Source organism: Calidris pugnax, unplaced genomic scaffold, assembly GCF_001431845.1.
Source record: "Calidris pugnax isolate Ruff unplaced genomic scaffold, ASM143184v1 scaffold17, whole genome shotgun sequence".
Lineage (NCBI taxonomy): Eukaryota > Metazoa > Chordata > Aves > Charadriiformes > Scolopacidae > Calidris > Calidris pugnax.
The window spans coordinates 6,860,982-6,881,011 of record NW_015090794.1 but is presented as its reverse complement, the minus strand read 5'-3'; the positions used below and the strand labels follow the sequence as shown (position 1 = coordinate 6,881,011).

The 20,030-nt window shown below is 42.4% G+C and overlaps 2 protein-coding genes across 2 annotated transcripts in view; one reads left to right on the top strand and one right to left on the bottom strand.

The window, feature by feature from the left end:
- Nucleotides 1-8,182, bottom strand: part of PDXDC1 (pyridoxal-dependent decarboxylase domain containing 1) — a 29,584-nt gene extending 21,402 nt beyond the window's left edge. Inside the window, exons 1-3 of the mRNA XM_014936524.1 lie at nt 8,162-8,182; nt 1,539-1,612; nt 930-995 (exon numbers count right to left, since the gene is read on the bottom strand). Coding sequence (XP_014792010.1) covers nt 930-995; nt 1,539-1,612; nt 8,162-8,182 — 161 coding nt within the window. The remainder of the gene's footprint in view (nt 1-929; nt 996-1,538; nt 1,613-8,161) is intronic.
- Nucleotides 8,183-10,002: 1,820 nt separating this feature from the next.
- MPV17L (MPV17 mitochondrial membrane protein-like) lies at nt 10,003-17,969 on the top strand. Its single transcript, XM_014936717.1, has 4 exons — nt 10,003-10,345; nt 12,231-12,301; nt 13,510-13,539; nt 13,707-17,969. Exons 1-4 carry the CDS (start codon nt 10,030-10,032, stop codon nt 13,884-13,886), a joined length of 597 nt encoding a protein of 198 aa, XP_014792203.1. The 5' UTR covers nt 10,003-10,029; the 3' UTR covers nt 13,887-17,969.
- Nucleotides 17,970-20,030: the final 2,061 nt, after the last annotated feature.

Here is a 20,030-nt window from a genome sequence, read left to right as displayed (position 1 = left end):
AGTATAAACTCATTCACAGAAAAACAAATCTACTGAAATCTGAAAATCTGGACTGAAAAGTTTGACTTGACAATGTTTAATTGCTTATTGCTACACAGCAAAGTAAGGTAATGACTAAGGATCCAAAGAAAAGCTGCATCAGATTTCTGACATGACGCACTCCAACATGGTAAAACTGGGAAAGACCCACAAAGCTTCAACTTGTATAATTCCAACTAAAACTTACAGTAGTATAAGAACTTACACTCTGACAGTTGAAATTGCTTTTTATTCTTCGAAAAGCTAATTCAGTGTCTCCACTCAAAAATAAGTTTAGTTTACGTACACAAAAGATTTTGCAATACTTTCTGAAGTGCTAGTTTGGGCTCCTGCAGGATCGCCCTCTAAAGAGGCTACAACCAACTTAAATCTTAGTTTTCAGGTACAATGATCTTAGCTGCCTTGTGCACAAGAGCTCCATATAAGTTTTTAAGACAGCTGTGCTGAAAAGGTGGTGGAAGGGTTTTGTTGTTTCTGGTTTGGGTTTTTTGGGTTTCTTTAATGTTTTCTGCTTTTTAAGTCTCAGTTATTTTTTTTTATTTTGATGTTTTAATGATTCTTTATTCTATAGCACAAATTTATCCATATTTACTTTATGTCTCCATTAGAGCTGTAGGTTCCAATACTTCATTAGATTCCAACAGTTCAAAATTTCAGTCACCAAGGACAAATAATCTTATTTCCTTTTTCCTACGCGCGTATGGAAATAGTTGGTATGATGGTAATTTTTTTTTCCCCTATGCAAGCATGGAAAAAACTGATATAATGCCCGGCCTGGTAAATGTTCATGTTTGCATTAATACAGGAGTTGCTTGGAAAACAAACACGTTACATGTATTTTACAGATTCCGAAAAGTAAAGAGCATTATCTAAAATCTGTTGTCACCCACCTGCCTTGGAGTGGTCCAGGAATATCCTTCCGTGCATACTTCTTTTCATTTTCCTCCTCCACTTTTCTAAGTTAAAGACATAAGAGTAAACTATGTATTTAGTTTGTGTTTTATAACATCAAATACGTAGTTGACTTTGGCTTGCAGAAATACATACCGACGTGTTCGCATTCTATTTCATTGGCAGCAGTTTCATAAATAAATCAGGCGAAACCAACACAAAAGTTTAGCTCAGACTGAATTAAAGAATTCCAAAGTTTTGGGGTTTTAGTTCTTTAATTGAAAATGTCAACTTACAGAAGAGTCTCATATATATATATATATATATATATATATATATGTATATATGAATTAAAAGTTACTTGCACAGCAATAAGAAATCTAGTGTCTGAAAAAAACAGACTCACTGGACTTGCTCTGAACCGAACATGCATAAAAATATGTATGTTTATTTTAAAAATCCTATCATTTGAGAAACAGTAGTGATTTGTATAGGTGTAAGCTTCAGAATGACAATGTAACTGTAAACTACTAGGAAAATGAGTTATTCCCTGCTTAATGGCAGCAGCATTAATAATCCTCCCCTTAGCACAAACAGTTTGAACGTACCTTTGATTGTCTTCTAGCATCTTCATTGCTTCATTCAGATTCTTTCCCATTTCTGCTAGAGTAGGGTCCACCATCTTTCAGAGAAGAGATAACAATTTTTAAGAAAAGACCAAAAAACATTTATCTTACTACTGTCCCCACAACATCCTCAATACTAATTCATTTATCAGCCAGATTTTTTTAATTAGTCTGTGTGTACTCATTTAGAAATAACAATATGTTGAATATCCTGGAAAGCTAAGCACTGAAAAATTTGACCACGGCAGGTTTTAGGCCATTTAGCATTTTGAGGCAAATTCAGGGGGGAAATTTGAATAAATTGTCAGTTCATTAATTTATTTTTTAATATATTTTAGATTGCCAGTTCAACTAATAGATATTAAAGCGTGTTCAAATAATAATCCCTAGAAAAGCTTAAAAAAGCCACCACTTCTTACCTAGGAAACACAAGAAGATATCATTTAAGACTGCTCTGGCTAAGACAGAAATAAAACATCAGTTTTCCCTGCCACTTCCCTGTTCGAGTTTCCCTGTCAAACTTTTACAACAGTAGTTTTCAAAACAGATGAGAAAAAAAAAATCTAATTCAAATACTCTTGTAAATCTATTTTTTTCCTATTTCTAATACCTTTAAACCAATTTTTAATCTTAACTTGTTGCTGAGATGCCCTTTAACTAGACAAGAGAGTGAAGCTGACCTGCAGTGGGCAGCTTAAGAGAGACTGAGGTGCAGAAAAGGCTTATCTTCCTGCAGCGGCAGGCCTCCAGCTGCACAAAACAGGTCAAAAAACCTGATCTCACCACTGAAACCAGGTAACAGTAGATACTTGTTAATGTGCCTGTCAGGATGGAAGAGCTTTAAAAATCATTGAACTTATCTCCCCTCAACCAGTGACAAGTTCAAATATGAATAAGCAATATTTTCCAAAGAACTGCTTTTGCTTTGAAGAAGTCTCTTTAACCCAAGAAGCCTGGCAAAAGCTTGTGACACTGACACATGAGACCTGGACAGGAACATTCACCCATTTAAGGATTAGATGTCACCTAGAAGCTTCCAGAGTATATGACAGGTATCACCTGGCAAAGTCTGATTTACCTACAGTGATCGATATTCAACTGTATTTGAAAAATAAATATATCCCAATATGAAGGTAGAAAGTAACACCACTGATAAGAGCCATCCCAATAGACACCAAAGAAACCCCCAAGACACTCAGGTGACCCTGTTACGGAGTCTCTTCTCCCTTCTTTTGCTTCCCAACTGTACAGCAAGCACAGCCTCCATAAACTCAACATCAACTGCTAATTGCTGCTAAGGCCTGGGGGGGGGTATTAAGGTGTGGGGGGTGGTTGTTTAAAGAATAAAAAAATCCAAACCCAATTTGATATTTAAACTTACACTATCGATGCTGCAGGGATATAATAGCTTGTCTGCTACAGCATTTGAGAAAGGCCTGCTTGCTCCTTCCATCCCGGCTGATGGAAACACGTGCAACACAGGCAAATATATTTGCTCATGCAGATGCAGACACAGAAGCAAATTTAATCACAGAAGGTAGAGGGATTAATTTACATGAGGATTTTACACTATTTTCATCCAGAGGACTGATTAAGGAAAGAAAAAGAAAAATTAAGTTGAGAGTTACCATATGTTCAAAAGCTATTTTTACCAAAATATTTAGAGATTTAACTCATATTATAGCAAGTGGTAGGTGGCTGAAAGAACCAGTAGCCAGGGATGGTCACACTGGATCAAACCAAGATTGAGAGCTCTCTCTATTCTGTTGCTTTAGAAGTGGCCAGTAACAAATGTTTGGGGGAAGAACAAAAGAACAGTGCAAGTATTCAGTAATATTTTTCCCTACAAGAACTCGCAACATTTAGCAATAAATGGGTTTATACATTTCTGGTTTCTACAACATCCCCTGGCTATGAGGGCCATGACTTAATGAAGCACTGAATGAAAAAGCAGTACAAATACAGAATGTTCAAGACCTCATCACAGAGATTTAAAAAAATACACACACTGTGAGCATTTGATACTCAGAATACAGTATATATAGTTGGAAGAAAAATCTAAATATGACCATTAGCAACATTTCCATACATTTTCAGTGGTTTCCAGACTTGCACCACATCAAAGAAACTCTGAAAAGAAATCTTACGTAATAAAAAATAAAAGATATCAGTTTTGCTCCTGGTAGCCTTTAAGGGAGTAATTGACTAGACATAATTTACTGATTGTGACTATCTCACATACTTTAATTCAGGTTGCCATAAAACACGATCAGTGGCTGGAAGGCAGTTATTTGCTTGAACAATCCTCAGCACCACGTGCAAATATTCAAACAGATCCCTTGTAGATGAGGACACAAGACGGAGAGGCGTTATAAAAAGGGACCTGAGCTGCTTTTCTTTGTTAGTATCACAGAATTCACCTGCTGAAATTACATCACATGTTAAAACCTGCACATGCTTACCTTGTGACTCATCCAGTCTCACTTACTAGTAATTACACGTGCATGAAACCCTTCTGCCAATAAGCCAACAGAATAAATATATAAAATACTGTTTTAAAAGTCCTAAGTTACACTGAGCTCCATAAAATGCTATGCAATCCAGAAAGTCTTTGAATTCTGATGTAGGTTTAACTGGGAAATGAATTCCTTCTGTTTTTTTCCAATTGCTAAGTAGATACGCAGCAACTTATTTTCTCCTTTGAATTATGAGAAGCAAAAATACCCCTTTTACTGCTGCATGCTGAATTTTATATATGCTTCCTCCTCTGCTCACATTAGTAAGGGCATGGAGGTGGGAAGCACAAGACTATCTACTTATTTTAAGCAGCAAAAAAGAGAGGTGTGGCAAAGCTGCAGCAACAAACCATTCAGTTAAGCAAGGTTTCTGAACACGCTATAATAACATGCCATAATAAAGTTGTACGTTGCTTTAGTTTTATCTGTAAATGAGATAAAGCGTGTATAAAATCCAATCAATACAATACTTTTTTCATGTTCTTGAACTGTTTTTAAAAAGACTGGTGGATGAGCTCTTGAACACTACCTCCTGAACCATAGGACAACATGTTTTTTGAGGGGTTAGAACAGCTCCCGTAAATACTGTATTAGCCTTAGTTCCTGCACTCAGTCCTTCCCCTGGGCCTGACCCTGGTCACAGGTGATCCTTTCACCAGATGAGTTACAAGACATGCAATGTCCAAGCTCTAAGGAGCCACAGCTTCTTCCTTCAAGACGTCCATTCAGCACCCTGACACCTCCTGCCTCCCTAGGCCCTTCAAAGACTCAGCAGACTCAGAATGTCAGGTAGACATTCACTGCCCTACTTTGACATCTACTGTTTGTTGCCTTCAAAACCTGTTAATCCAATTCACAAAGTTTAACTTCCAGTAAGTTTGATTTGTGGTTACTCCCCTATTTTGTAACTTATCTGTTACTATTTTTAAAGCACTTTGAACTGTAAACTCTTTCATGTTTTATAGGCAGTATGTCACACCCTGGTGTCACTTGGCACCTGGGGAAGGATAAGGGGCCATTCTCCAATTGAAACAAGACTGAACGTTAATTATAAATTTAAAAAGGAGAGCGTTGCTTCATATACCAGCATTTTACAATCTTGATTTTGCATTTCTGTAGACTGTACTCCTAATGTAAGAAAGGGACAGTTTTTAAACAGTCTACATAAATTAGTGTATGTGCAAAGAAATGCACAGATGTAGCTCATTACGTATTTCATGAGAAGTACGCCTCATTTTCCCACTACATTATTATATTTGTCTAGAAGAAAGTTTTATCGTCAAAAACCAAAACCCGTTCTCAACAGTAAATTAATCTCAAACAATATCAGTATTCTTCAGCCAAAAGAATAGTGTATTTATTCTCCAGGCTAAGAAAAGTTTTAGATAACAAATAAAAAAGCAGCCAGTTCATGACTGTTAGGCTTGAATGAGAGCCTGCTGTATCTCCACCTGGCTTCTGCTTATAGCTATTTGCTCTTTTAATCTTTATCACTTCCCCGACATGCAGCAGGATTTGCATGCAGGTCTGCTGTCACCAGTTCAGTTTTCCATAAAGATACCAGAACGTTGTGCTAATTAACACAGTAACAAAAGAGGAAAGTTACAGACTGAGCAAGAAACCAAAACAGTTCATGTTTAGGGAAAACACTGCTGCAGAGGCTGCAAGAAGTTACAAGGAAAGAAGTTGCCCTATTTTACCAAAGTTGCTTAACTTGAAACTTAAAATGTTAAAATTCTTCAGAAGACAGGCCTCTTCTATCAAAATATAGATAGAGGAAAAAAAATAATATCATAGATCTGTTAGCCAAACTTCTGAAATTTAGTACAGGCTTCCAGAAGAACTTAAATTTGAAGTTCACTCAAAAAAAGTTTTCTTGATTTCAAATAAAATTCATTCTAATTGTACCACCTATGACACACAATATTAATACATAAAAAACCCCAAAAAGTTTGTCTGATAAAACAAAGATAATTTGCAAAATCAAACTATGAGATTGTTGCTGCGCACACCTGTGTGTCAGATTCTACAGTTTTCCTCACAATCCTATCATGCAATGTTTTCTATTCTCAGGAATTTTCTCATCTGCTAAAAAAAAAAATAAATCTTTTTCCATTTGTAATAACCTGCAGTCATTCAATGTCACCATGTTAATTAGGCAAGTCTACAAAAATGCTTTGTTATGAAAGATACAAAATTTTGACAAAATTTAATACAAGTTAAAAAATATTTATCACTGACATCCCAATAAGCTACATATGGAAGTACATAAGGAGGAGAGAATCCATGACTCAAATCAAAGACAGCCTCAGAAGTGTTATGACAATACTTAAATAAGTGCAAGGTGAGTGGACACACATTCTCTGAGGATACACATATTCCAGCTTGGATGAATTTCAAATTTATTCAGGGAGAAGACTTATACATCATGTTCAAGACTAGACAAAGTGCAGATTGTACAGATTTACAGCAATCTGAACCAAAAAGTATTTCAGGAGGGCACTAAGTACTAAGTGGCTAGAAGAAAATAATTGTCTTGTAGCATGTTATTATCCAGAGGACTACATCTTTTATCATACATAGGGAAAAAATGCCATGATACACAAGAGAGGAAGTAAAACAAATGACAGCACTTTATACACACTTATTTGCATACATCTGACATGCATGTTTTTGCAGGGCCCTCACCATTATAGACTATTCCTTACATCAAGAATACAAATAACCAAAACATGGCCTCTTGTTGTGATAATAAATTTAGGTATTTAATTCTTACACAGTATTTTTATTCCTTCTTATGATGACCTAGTCTAACAAAGTTTATAAGGACTCTGTCAGTACTACAGGACAAACACTGGCCCTGTACTGATGTGCTGCCTTTAAATAACTGCATATTGTACCTTTATTATGCTTGAGTCTAGATGATAAAGACCACATTCCAAACTAGCATATTGGACATACAACTGTATATATCTATATATCTATATATCAAACAAGCAGTAGTCACTGTAACTTTTGTCAGCCCCAGTAAAGAAGCTTTTAAAGGCTACCAAATACTCCTACACTGTATTCTTCCTGCGGATTGTAATATATCAAACCATTTTGCTACCAACTCATTAACCACATCAAATACTTCCTGAATTCCCTTACTATCCATTTTACTAGAGCACATACCATTCAAACTTCTCTAGACATCTAAAGGCCACATAAAAGTGAACGTGCTACCTATAGTAAATGATGCAAAGGGGAAGGATGCATTAACATCTCCTAAGCACGTGAAGTATAAATTATTTCAAACGTATACCGTCCACGAAGCCATACAACAATGGTGATATCTATGTATAAGCAGCCATTCCACCCTCACGTCTGGGGCAGATCTCCTGAAGCACAGCAGGTGCCACCAAAGCCAGCAGAAGTGTGGCAGGTCCCAGGTTACTCTGCCAGATTCTGACTGACTCACAGTGACAAGGACAAAATAAGTTTTATCAGTCACTTATTGTAGTAGAGAGTCAATATTTGCTTTGTACAGTACATTGGGCAGACGAGCACAAACACGGGGCAGCAAACACCTCCAGCATAAAATGGAAAAAAAAAAAAAAAAGAGCCAAGTAATATTTTCTCTAGTACCCTGCTGAAGGCTAACATCCCCAGGAAACAAGCTCCATCTTTTTAGGAAAACAACAACATAGGAATCCGTTCCTACAGCATTTCCGGAGAGTTATTCAGACTCCTCAGGGATGCGGGCAGCAGCCATAGAGCCGTTCGCGCGGGGGGCGCGGGCGGGGTCAGGCCCGTGGGCTGCCCCGGTGACTCAAGGCTCCGTGAGGCAAAGTTGTCCCCGGCCGTGCGGCACAGCCCCTCTGGGCGGAGACGGGCCGGCAGCCCCGGCGGAGCCGCCACACCGCCGCGGCCGAGGCGCCGGGGAAGCGCCGCACCGAGCCCCGGCCCGCCGCTGACCTCGCCCCCTCCCCTCGGCCCCGTCAGCGACGCGACCGCCGGGGCCCGCTCAACCCCCTCAGGGCCCCTCCCGCCCGCAGGTGCCCCGGCGCCCTCCCCCGCCGGCCCGGCACACCGCTGCACCCCACAGACCTTCTCCAGAGAGGCGTCCATAGCCGGCGGGATCCCCGGGGCGCGCCGCCTCCCCGCCGGGCACTTCCGCCTCAGCCGCGGCCGGCTCCACGCTGGCAGCGCTGACGAGGCCGCGGCGGGAGGGGCGGGCACGCGCTCACCTAGGGAACGGCGGCGGGCCCGCCCCGCGCCCGCCCGGAATCCCCCCGGCGGCCCGGTACCCGAGAGGGCTCTGCGTGGCCCCAGGCTCCGCAGACCGCTCCGCTGCCACCCCGCTGTCCTCAGCTCGGCCGACGCGGCTTGTTAGGGGGGCACCAAAACCCTTCCTCCGCCTGCCGGTCCCGCGGCACGGCCCTGAAGAGCGGGCTACCTCCAGGCTCGGGGCGGGGGGAGGGAGCGACACCCCTCCCGGGCAGCGGGCCGCCCTGCCCCGCCGGGCCCAGCGCCGCCTCCCGCGGCGGACAGCACCGGGAGATGGCCGGGGCGGCGAGGCTGCGGGCTCCCGTCGGACAGGCGGTCCCCGGGAGCCAAACCCCGCTTTCCAGAGCTTTGTTTCTGTTCTTTCAAGATAGATATTTTTTTTTTTAGCACATACTCCTTTTCCGTTTAGCGCCATTTATATTATTTAATAGCACACCTTGCAGGTGTCATTGCCGTGCTGCTTTTCGCGGGACAAGGACACCACCTGGGCCCTGCCCCGGCGTGTCCCCGGCGCTCGGCAGCTCCCCCTGCTCTGCTATTGCGCCGTTCCCATCCACGGCCCGACCGTGCCTATTCCTAGCCATCCCTGGAAGGTTTCACCATCGTTTCTAACGCATCCATCCCGGTTACTGACAGGACCCAGAGTGAACTACCACCCGCCGCCTGGGGGTGGTTCCCTCGGTCAAGCCCGAGCCCGTCGCCAGGACGGCGGGGACGCTCCCGGGTGCGCCCGTCGCCTCCCACGGCCGCGGGCAGCCGCGCAGGGAACAGCCCCCCGCGCCGTACGCGGGCTACACGGCCTGCAGGCCCGCTGGTGGCGGTGGCTGGGTGTGCACAAAGCTGGGTACGCGGGTCGTAGCCATCCCTGGAAGGTTTCACCATCGTTTCTAACGCATCCATCCCGGTTACTGACAGGACCCAGAGTGAACTACCACCCGCCGCCTGGGGGTGGTTCCCTCGGTCAAGCCCGAGCCCGTCGCCAGGACGGCGGGGACGCTCCCGGGTGCGCCCGTCGCCTCCCACGGCCGCGGGCAGCCGCGCAGGGAACAGCCCCCCGCGCCGTACGCGGGCTACACGGCCTGCAGGCCCGCTGGTGGCGGTGGCTGGGTGTGCACGAAGCTGGGTACGGGTCTCTTCACTAAACGCGCATCATTTGGGGCGCTCTCCTCGAACTGCCTCCCTAGCAGGGGGTAAAGGAGGAACCGCAGGTGGGCACCAGGAACCTGACTGCAAAACAACAGCAAAAGTGAAAAGAAGCAGCCATAGAGCGCTCATGTACGGAAGCAACAAGGAGATAATTAAAAAGACAATAAGCAAACCTTGCCTAGTTTTCACTTGTGTCTTAATTGCCGCAGCAACACTGCGCAGTGCCTCCGCGGTGCACCTACACCGAAGCCCGGGAGCCGCAGTGACCCCCTTCTTCCGAGTGAACGCTCGGTCACGTGAAAAATAACCCCACGAACCGAAGCCCGGGCGCGCCCACCGGAGACCGGGGAGGCCGAGCACGGGGCACGGCGGGGGGTGCCGGCATTCCCTGCCAGCCGCAGGCCCGGCGGAGGTGGCACCCCGGGCGGGGTAGCCCTGAGCGGGGATGGCGAGGGCGGCGGCGGCGGCGGGCGGGCCCGCGAGGAGGAGGAGGATGAGGAGGAGGAGGATGAGGAGGAGGCGGGCGGAAGAGGCGGCGGGCGATGGCCGGGTCGCTGCTGCGCAGCGGGGTGCGCCGCTTCCCCTGGCTCTCCAACGTGCTGCTCTACGGGGGGCTCTTCGCGGCGGGGGACGCGGCCCAGCAGCTGTGGCGGCGGCGGCGGCGGGGGCAGCCGCCCGACTGGGCGCAGACGCGGCGCGTAGCGCTGGTGGCCCTCACCTTCCACGGCAACTTCAGCTACGTCTGGCTGCGGGCGCTGGAGCGGGCGCTGCCCGGCCGCCGCCCGCCCGCCGTCCTCGGCAAGGTGCTCTGCGACCAGCTCTTCGGCGCCCCCGTCGCCGTCCTGGCCTTCTACACGGGTGGGTGAGTGCCCCCCGCCCAGGCACCGCCATCGCGGGGCGGCGGGCCGGGGGAGCCGATGGGAGAGCCCCGGTGCGCGCACGATGGGTGCGGGCCCGGAGGGTGCGCACCGAAAGCGGGACTTGTCACCCCAAATAGGAGGGGGTGGTTGGGTACCCCCCTGCCCGCCCGGCGATCGCTGCGGGCCGGCTCCCGCAGCCCCCGAAACGCCGGTAGAGCTGCGCTGGGAGGCGGGGAGGCGGCTGGGGACCTGCCAGCGCCGCGCTCTGTCCCCGAGAGTGGCGGTGGGGAGCCCGGCCGCCGGCCCTGTGCCCCCCGGGGCGCTTCAGAGCTTCAGCGCAGGGAGGGGTGCTGTGCCAGTGTGGGGTCCGGCCGCGGGCTCGCTTGGGCCCGTGGCTTTTAATTAGTTGCAAGGAATTCAGAGCACCTTACAAGGGTTGTACCATGCACGCCTGCTTGGATTGCCCTGCTCAGTTCTCAGCATCAGCTGTCTCTGTTCCAAACCACCAGGAACTGTAAATGTCAGGAAATATTATAGTTCAGCAAATAAGCTGTACCATCATCTGCTGTGAGAGCATAGAGAAATACAACATACTACTAATATATAATCTCTACCATCATCTGCTGTGAGAGCATGTAGAAATACAGCATACCACTAATATATAATCTCAAATCTCAAAAGCTAACTAATAATAAGAGACTTTAGAGAAGAATAGTATCTATTTTAAAAATAAACATGATGGAGTAAGAAAAATAATAGGTGAGACCAGTGTAAAACAAGGCTGTCATTTAATTTAAACTTCATGTGGAAGAATAGCAAGAGAGGCACTCTTTTTGCCTGGTATTGGGAGATCTGCATTTTATGACCCTGCCGGGGAAATTCAGTTTGTGATTGAAGAGAAATGAAGCAAAGGCAGAAAGCAGACATCAGACATTGTCGTGGTTTTGGTACAGCTGCTGTGGAGAGGGAGGGCATTAAACAGCTGTCTGTCTCCCTTGGCTGGTCTGTGGGAGGAACCCCTCTCGGAGGGGCTGTGTGGTCCTGGATGCTGGCTGGAGTAAACCACGGCAGATAGTTACTCTCAGAATCCTATCTGCTCGTGTCAGAATGTAAGCAGAGAATTGCCCAAGGACCAGAAAGATTTGAAGAAGCACAAATGGGATGGCAAAAATCCCTGAGTTGGGCAGCAGTATGATGTAATAGCAAAATAATGTATCCATTCAGAGATGCTGATAACCTCGTGGCATGCAAATATCTAGAAGGATACCTGAGTTGGACTAAGCAACTTTGGGCCTCTGCTTATGTGCGAATGTGTAGCTTTTGATTTTAGGTTGATTCATTAAAGCATGCTGTTTAATACCTTAATAATTAATTTAGGTCACATCTTCCAGTTAAGGTGGGTAATCTTTGAAGATCTGCTACATCTCTTAGACAGATGTAGTCTTAATTTGACACCTGAAGATTCTCATCACATGAAATACCATTTAAAGGGTTTATTATTTTGAACTCTTTGCGGTATTTCATGTGATGGGGATTCATTCACTTAATCTATTTCCAGTTTGCATGCATCCAATGTAATTTCAAGTCGTACCACTTTTCTCTTGATCTTGGGTGTAATGATGGGAGCCTGTTGTGAGGTTGTGTTTTCCTAGAATCGAGGAGTTTGGATCAACTAGAATTTAAAATTTTGGAACACTGGATATGAAGGGTTAAACAAGTAGCACTATTACGTAGCTGGAATGGTATTTTTTTCTTTGTAATGATACCAGCTTTTATTTCAAAGCTGTTGTAATATATTTTGAGAGTAGTTTGGGAGATCATTCAAAGAAGTGAACATTTAATTTTTGTAGTTTTTCTGATTGTTGTGAATATTTTGCCACTAGGAATGAGCATCCTTCAGAGGAAAGAGGACATCTTTTCAGACTGTAAAAAGAAATTCTGGAATACCTACAAGGTGAGGCAAACAATTTGCTTATGTCCCAGCTAAGCCAAAAAAAATATAATTCGATAAAATATTTGAAATATTCTTTCCTCCAACAGTCTTTCTCTCAAATCATCAATTGATTATGTGTAGGAAGGAATCTTGAAGTACCAGCAGTGACCTGAAGTCAGGGTAGTCTGCAGCAGGCACTGCTGCCGGATGGGTGAAATGATGCTATTTTAAAAATGTACAATGTTTATATACGTTACACTTGCACCCGGCTCTAAATGAAAGCCCTACAATACAAGGCTGATTAAAATTGTCCTACATTTTATCTTAGGAAGTACCCACACACCAATCTTTAGTTAGTAATGCTGTTGACAACATTTACATGAACACCTGTAAAAATCATTAGTTATAGAGACATCTTTTTTAGGAATTATTTTCAGCCTGTGCTTTTCAGTGACAGTCTTCTCACTTTCAGAAACACAGTCCCTTGTTTTAAGAAGACTATAAATAACTGGGTTTGGTCTGCATTTCTACATACACAGGAAAAATTATCAGTGCTACCTCAGAGCTAAGCAAATTAAGAATTTTAAAGATTTCTCAGGCACAAGAAGAAAGACAGCAGAAAAAATATAATAGAAGGAGAAACTGTGATATAATGTGAGTTTCTTTTCACACGGTGGAACTACCTAGGTAGGATAGAAAAGGATTATTTTTATTCCTATGGAGGATGATTCTAAAAACAGTGCCCACTATATCCTATCAAAACATAAGGTTTCTATTGACCTTATGATCTATGAGTAAATTATCCATTGATTTTTGCAAAAAAGCCTTAACTAGAAGGAGCATTGCAACTGTGAAATAAATAGTATTCGGTGGTATTTTTCATTCATGGCTGAAACAAATGTTCATATATTAAAACATTTGTTCACCCATCTGGTAAATGTGGTTACAGATCTGCTGTCAGGTGACTATGAAGCACTTAACTGTGCTTAGAGTTTTGGATTAAAAATGACTTAGAATAATGTGTTTGAGAAACTCCTAGCGTAGATGGTCATGAAAATTATTAGAAGTTTAATATTGCAGTCTGTCAGTTAAGCAACTTAATTTACATTTGAACAGCTTTTATGACCTTTACTCAGATATGTTTTAGTCTGCACTAAATGTGGTAAGGAAAAAATAAATCTTTGTAGTTGAAGTCTGTAAGAATAACAAATGATTCATTTTCATTTCAGACGGGACTGATGTACTGGCCTTTTGTGCAGGTGAGTTTTTGGGGTAGCTCAGTGAGCCTTTCTTTCTCATAAAGCCTGATCCGATGCATTCATAGTATATCTGACCCAGTAAGAAGTCAGTGGAGTTGCTGGGTGTGTAGGTGTAAGACCTAACAATGCCTGGAGCACTAACTGAGCTCTCTCTCCTTCCAACACAGCTGTCAAACTTCATTTTGGTCCCTGTTTACCTGCGAACAGCTTACACTGGGCTCTGTGGCTTTGTCTGGGCTACCTTCATTTGCTTTTCCCAACAGAGTGGAGATGGCACAGCAAAGTCAGCATTTATGTGGCTCCAAAGAGAGAAGGCCAATACAGATGAAGAATCATCAGAGAAATAAGAACTTTAGTTCTCAATACATTCTAAATTGTTAAACTGAATTTATGAAAGTCAGTAAAGTACCCTCCAGCCTTATTGCTGTGTTTAGAATAAACAGTCATCTCAACATTTGTTGGTTAGTGTAAGCAGTGGAACAGTTTGTCTTTTGTGCCTGTTTATTTTTCATAAATGAGGCCAACTGTATATTGGCATTTAATTATTTTCATGCTGCCAGCCCATCTCTTCTGGGAACAACTGACTTACAGGGCAGTGTAAGCATTTGCACATCATGTCAGACCGCCTCACTGGGGAGAAACTTTAACTAGACTGTAATTTTCAAGCAACTTCTAATTGCTACAAAAAGGGGAATAGAACATTAAATCATCAGTTGTTGGACTTGAAAATTGTTATCAGTGCAAGATTGCTTTTGCAGAACAAAATGTAATGACTTTCTTATCTAAAAAGTGGCATTGAATCTGTTTTAGTCAGAGAAAACAAAAGTGCTATGCTTGTGGGGACCAGTTCTCTATTAGGGAAACTTGCTTTATTCTATATGAAAATCTATATAGCAAATGAATTATTTCATAGAATGCACAAACCTGAAATAAATATATTTAAGCTTTTATCTTAACTGGGACAGTAAAGATAACTAACTTTGGTCAGAGTTCTTTGGGGTGGATGCTGCATATTCACACTTAGGGGAAGGACCAGTCATAAACATCCCCTGCATGATGGAACCGAACTAACCACTACAGGGAGCTTTTGCTGTATCTGTCAACAACTTCTTCCTTTGCCCCTCAACAGTCAAAGTATTGAAAAGTACATAGGAATCTTGACACCTTCACTCTTTTCTACTGTTTCATTATGTTCAAGACATAATTAAGATTTTGAAGAAAAAGAGCATGGAAAGGAAGATAACGTGAATCCCAGAATCCATCTTGAAACAATCCAGCTATATATAAGAAACTTCAATTTCTTCTTCAAATGGCTTTTAAACATTCCTGTTTATAAAAGATGACGGATATCTACACATCAGAGACTACAAAAAGGTGAAAATTAATTATAGATCTGCGTTGTCAACTTAAGGATCAGGTCTGGATGCAGGTGTGCACATCAGCATTTTTTAAATGTGCATATGTATCTCGGAACAGGAACTGCGCAAACTTCTGTGATCGCAGTAAGTTGAAATCAGACTAGTAAAGGAGCCCTTGGTTTATTAGAATGGGATTTTATGCCTTGAAGTTACTAAATTGTACGCTTGAAACAATACCTGATCTAACCCATCTTGATGATGGTTGTAAAGAGAAGACTCAATCCCCTCTGTTACAATAATAATAAACTGCTTTGAGGAAGTCTGAATTCCTCAGTCTTATCCAAACAGCAAACCAAAGCCTGCTTAGGCTATAAACATACATTCCTTTGGCTGGCAGCTGTACTACTTAATATATTGCTTACAATTATTTGTCACTGTGGGAGTCCAATGCTGCTTAGCTTAGACAGGGAAAGGGACCATGCAAGCACTGCCCAATCTATTCCAGGTAACAGCAACTGGCATAAGCCAGTGGTCAAGAGTGATGTAAGGTACCTCTATGGCTTTGTCCACAGGACTGCAGCAGATGGGAGGAGGGTAGATGGCAGGGGGGCTGCTTCTACAGTCTGTTTTGCTGGCAGGCAGGTGGAAAAGGTCGCTTCCCTCTCGGGATAGCCAAGTCACTGCAATTCCATCTTCAGCTGCACAGGCCAGACCTGGAAGAGGACACCTGCCTACAATCTTAAGGTGGAATTAATTTTAATTGACTTTCGACACCTGCAGTGTGGACATCTGCAACTTGACCAATCAGTTTAAGCTCTGTTTACAGTTAGTGGAGTTAAATAGGCAGCTTTAGACATCTGTTTTAGGGTATGGTGAATTGTGTATTGTGTCTATTTCTTTTCATCAATAAGAGTCCCAGGTGACTGGCTGCTGTGTAGATAGCTTCATTATAGATGCTCATATTTGTGAGCTGATTTCCCCTGGTTGGTGTCTCTCTTACATGTCCCTATGGGAGCAATTTAGTGGGTGTTGCTGCTTGAATCCCACAGTGTGAATTGGGAGGTCCTAATGCTGGACCCAGTAGGAGTAGAAATCTACAGAGAAACTAACTGGATTTTATCTATCTATTTAAAAAATGAAATGTGAGTGAATAGATGTTCAGGCAGCTATAGCTGTTAAGCTGTTACTGTGCGTATAAAGTCCTCAGGATAAAGAGAGCAATTTCAGTAGTGTTTTTTCTGTTGATATTTTTAGGATCAGATAGTGTTTTAAAGTCTGTTCTATTCAGTGAGACTTGAAAGTTTCAGACAAGATGTGCTAATTAAGATTTGACTTTTTTTTTACAGATGCTATTTATTTTTATTTCTGCTTGTGCCTTAAGTGTTTAATGATTAATAGAATTCACTTGGAGAAGGGAACTAGAAAATACTTACATTGTAAGGAGAGTAAAATAGTGAAATGGTGTTGGTTTGCTGTAAGCAGTATGTGATGTTCTGCAGCAACTCAGTGCAAAAAATATTTCTGCATGGGTATAGTTGGCAAAACTTAATACCCAGGTGACTCAAGAATTTAAAATTATTCTCATGATCTTTTTAATGCTGATGCTTTTCTTCAGCAGGAGTATTCAGTGAATGGAAGATCCGTCTTCTATTTTAAACGGCTTAAAAGCTTATACAAGCTGTGCTTTATTGCTGTATGCTTTTGTGCTGCTGCCTTTTTGCTTGGGAATTTGAGCTAGATCCTGCTTTGTCTTCAGGTTTCTCCGACTGTGGGCTTCAGGGTCTCTCTTCATATTTCTATTACTTGAAGTACAGTTCTTTCATGTAAGCCTGTAACTCCTGTATTTCAGTAAATGTTAGATTCTGCATAATCATTTTACTTCCTCTGTTTCTCATGTTAAGGTACCTGACAGTTAAGTAACCCAAGTCCTTTTTCATATTAAAAAATTGTGGTGTTTTTTTTTTCTTTTAATTACAAGCACTGATTGGTCTTATAATATTTCAGATCCACATAATACAAAACAATGAAGCTGTGATGGGACAAATTCTCAGTGTACATAAATTAATGCACCTTTCAAAGATTTTCTGCCTCAGCCAATTTAGTCTGAGGACCTAAGACCTAACTAACCCCTTATTTGTTAAAGACTTTATTATTTCTTAACAGTGTTTTGGCTTAGAAGATAAATTTCATAGAATAACAGAATGGTTGAGGTTGGAAAGGACTTCTGGATGTCCAGCCCAGGTCATCTAGTCCAAATCTATTTGACACATATATAAACTTTTGTTTGCTTCTTCTACTAATGCAGTAGTTTCTGAAGAAGAAAAAAAGATGTCTCTCCACCACCCTTTCAAAAACAGTTGTATGGGCTTTATGTCTATTTCAAGGAATTGCACTGATCTTACTGCCAGCTGAACATACAGATTTCCATAACCAGAAAGATGAACAGAACTATACATTCCCGTAGGTGCTCAGGAAGGAGGGAACACACTGCCAGTAGCTACTAGGCCTGCATTCAGGTGACATTTTGTGTCATGGGTCCTCTTTAAGACCAAATGGAATGAGAAGACATTTATATCGGGTGCAGTTCCACCTTCATGTTATTCTGGATAGCTGTGGAGATGTAGAGTCTGAATTTGATAAAATATGTATTTTTCTACTGCAAATCTTTTATGCAAATGTACCTCCTGTGCTTACTGGTATGTGAAATACATCCTTCTAGGCTTGGAAAATTCACCAGAAGGCCTCTGTCTTTTTCACACCAGAAACAGCCATCCAGTAACACAGCATAAAATAACCAGTTTCATACTGCAGTGAGGGTAAAACTGCCTGTAGCTTGTTACCATATCTGATAAGTTCTCTGTATAGCACAACCTGTGAAATCTATGCAGCTTCAGCCTTCCGATTCTCTGCTCTAAGTGCCAATGCTTTCTGCTCTTGCTGTTGCCTCTACTGCTAGTGCCAATCCAGTGAGATGTGCATGAAATACTTGAATTTGACTAAAATAATGAATTTTAAGTTGACTGAAAAATGTCTGTGTTTTTGCAAAGGCTTAATAAACATTAAATGATGTTCTTTGGCTCTGTCTTTAACTAGTGTGTGTATAAACAAAGCTAGGTCTTACACAAAGTTCTTATGGGATATTCATGGACCATATACATCAAAAACCTCAATCTGATGGTGTAGACGTTAACACAACAGCAGAGTAAAACATAAGCAGGGATTGTTCACTGTCTTTAAAGGCTAGTTACATACATCAAATCATCTGCCACTTCTGAACAAATTCAGAATAGAATTCCCATCTTCAAACCCTTATGCTGATGCCAGTGGACTGAAATTTCTTTTATTAAAAAGAGGTAAAACTTTGATTAATTATCTGTTCAAGTAATTAATAAATTTGCAGAAGAAACTGAAGAATTCAGGCAGGGAAAAAATACAACAAACTGTTAAAGGGAACAGAGGTTAGCAATGGGGTCCTTGTTGAAGGACTACACTCAGTGTAGTTTGTGGGACACTCCTGGGAAGGAAAATGTTCAGAAGCTTTGAGGCTGAAGGGTGTAATGTATTCCACAACTGGAAGACAGACACCATCTCCATTCCCTACTGTAATTTCTTGTATATTTACAATGAAGAGGAAGCTTTATGGAGAGGTTTCAAGTTGAAAAATTCTGTGTCGTAGACTTCATGGCCAACAGGGACAAAAAAGATCATTCGGTCTAAATCCTTGCATAATGCAAAGCAAAGAATTTTTCCTGAATCAAACTGGTGATGTCGAGTCTCATGCTATCTTCTGGAATGGCATCCAAAGATTGCAAATAATGGAGGATGTTAAGAAGCCCTCACACTATTACTTTGATTTGTCAGGAAAGCAGCTTTCTTCTCATTGCAGAAGTATTTAGAAAACAAGATCAAAGTTTTTTGATGAGTTCTTGTTTTTCCACCTCTATTCTTTTTCTTTCTTTTGTTCTATGCTGGTCTGGAAAAATCTACCTCTCAAAGCCTGGTTCCCTGTGGTTTTCTTATCTTACCATTCCTTATATCTCTCTCTGAAGTAAAAACCACTTTTACTTATCTCCTAAGGGCGTTCAGCTACTTCTGTTTCATGCATCACATGCTTTTACATCCAAAATGTAACAAGACTGTTAGCTGCAGCTGATTTGCCATGATACACCAGTGACAGTGAAGGGTTCTGCATTAGTTCAACATCCAGCTCAGAATGGTCATCATACAGTAATGAATTATTATGTGTTTGTAGTAATTACACCTGATAGGTCATGACAACTACCTGTACAGTGTTTTGCTTACTGTTTTGGGTCAGAAGTTGAAAAAACAGTCTAATACATGTTCTTTATCACTGAAGGCCAAATTTGAAGAGAAATTCAAGTCATAAAGAAACCCTTTCAGAATTCAGGGCTGTAACATTATAGCTTGCAGTTCCAGTGAAGGAGGTAGCAAAATGCTCCATGGAAGCGATGGGCATGGCTGTTAGGGTGGAAGGGTAGTGGAGCACATATGCTGCATAGGAACACGCATCAGCAAGACGCAGTCTTTTTGTGTGCCTCACAGCTTGTAAGCAGTTTTGAGCTCTCTGTCTAAGATTCAAACTTGTGTAGGTACAATGGAGGCTTCCAGAAAGTCACCTTTACATTTTGGACTAAGTGAAATGAGGAAAGGCTCAGGCCCTAAGAGAGCTGTGCTTGGGGATGTACACTGCTGTGTTTGCAAATTTTATACAGTATGTTTATTACTTTAAAATGGACATGTCCACATACACACTGAAATATTACTTATTGTCTGCTGTGTTTATAAGTCTCCTAAAATGGGTCCAAACCAATTTATCTCAACATCTAAATTTACTGAACTCAAACATCTGTTTTTCTATGTAGCTATGGCCACCCATCACTGATACAAAAGCCACCTGCACAATACTGAGTCACCTGCACAATACTGAGTCACCTGCACAACAGTCCAGTCCAGTCATAGCATTGGAGTTGGCTCCAAATGCCAAAAATAAGACTCGTACATGGACAACGTCACTACCTGTGGTATTAGTAACATATCTGACAGATGCTATAACAGCTTTTTCTGTAAAATTTGTACCTTAAAAGGAGAGTGAATGTAGAAAGAGTTTACTAA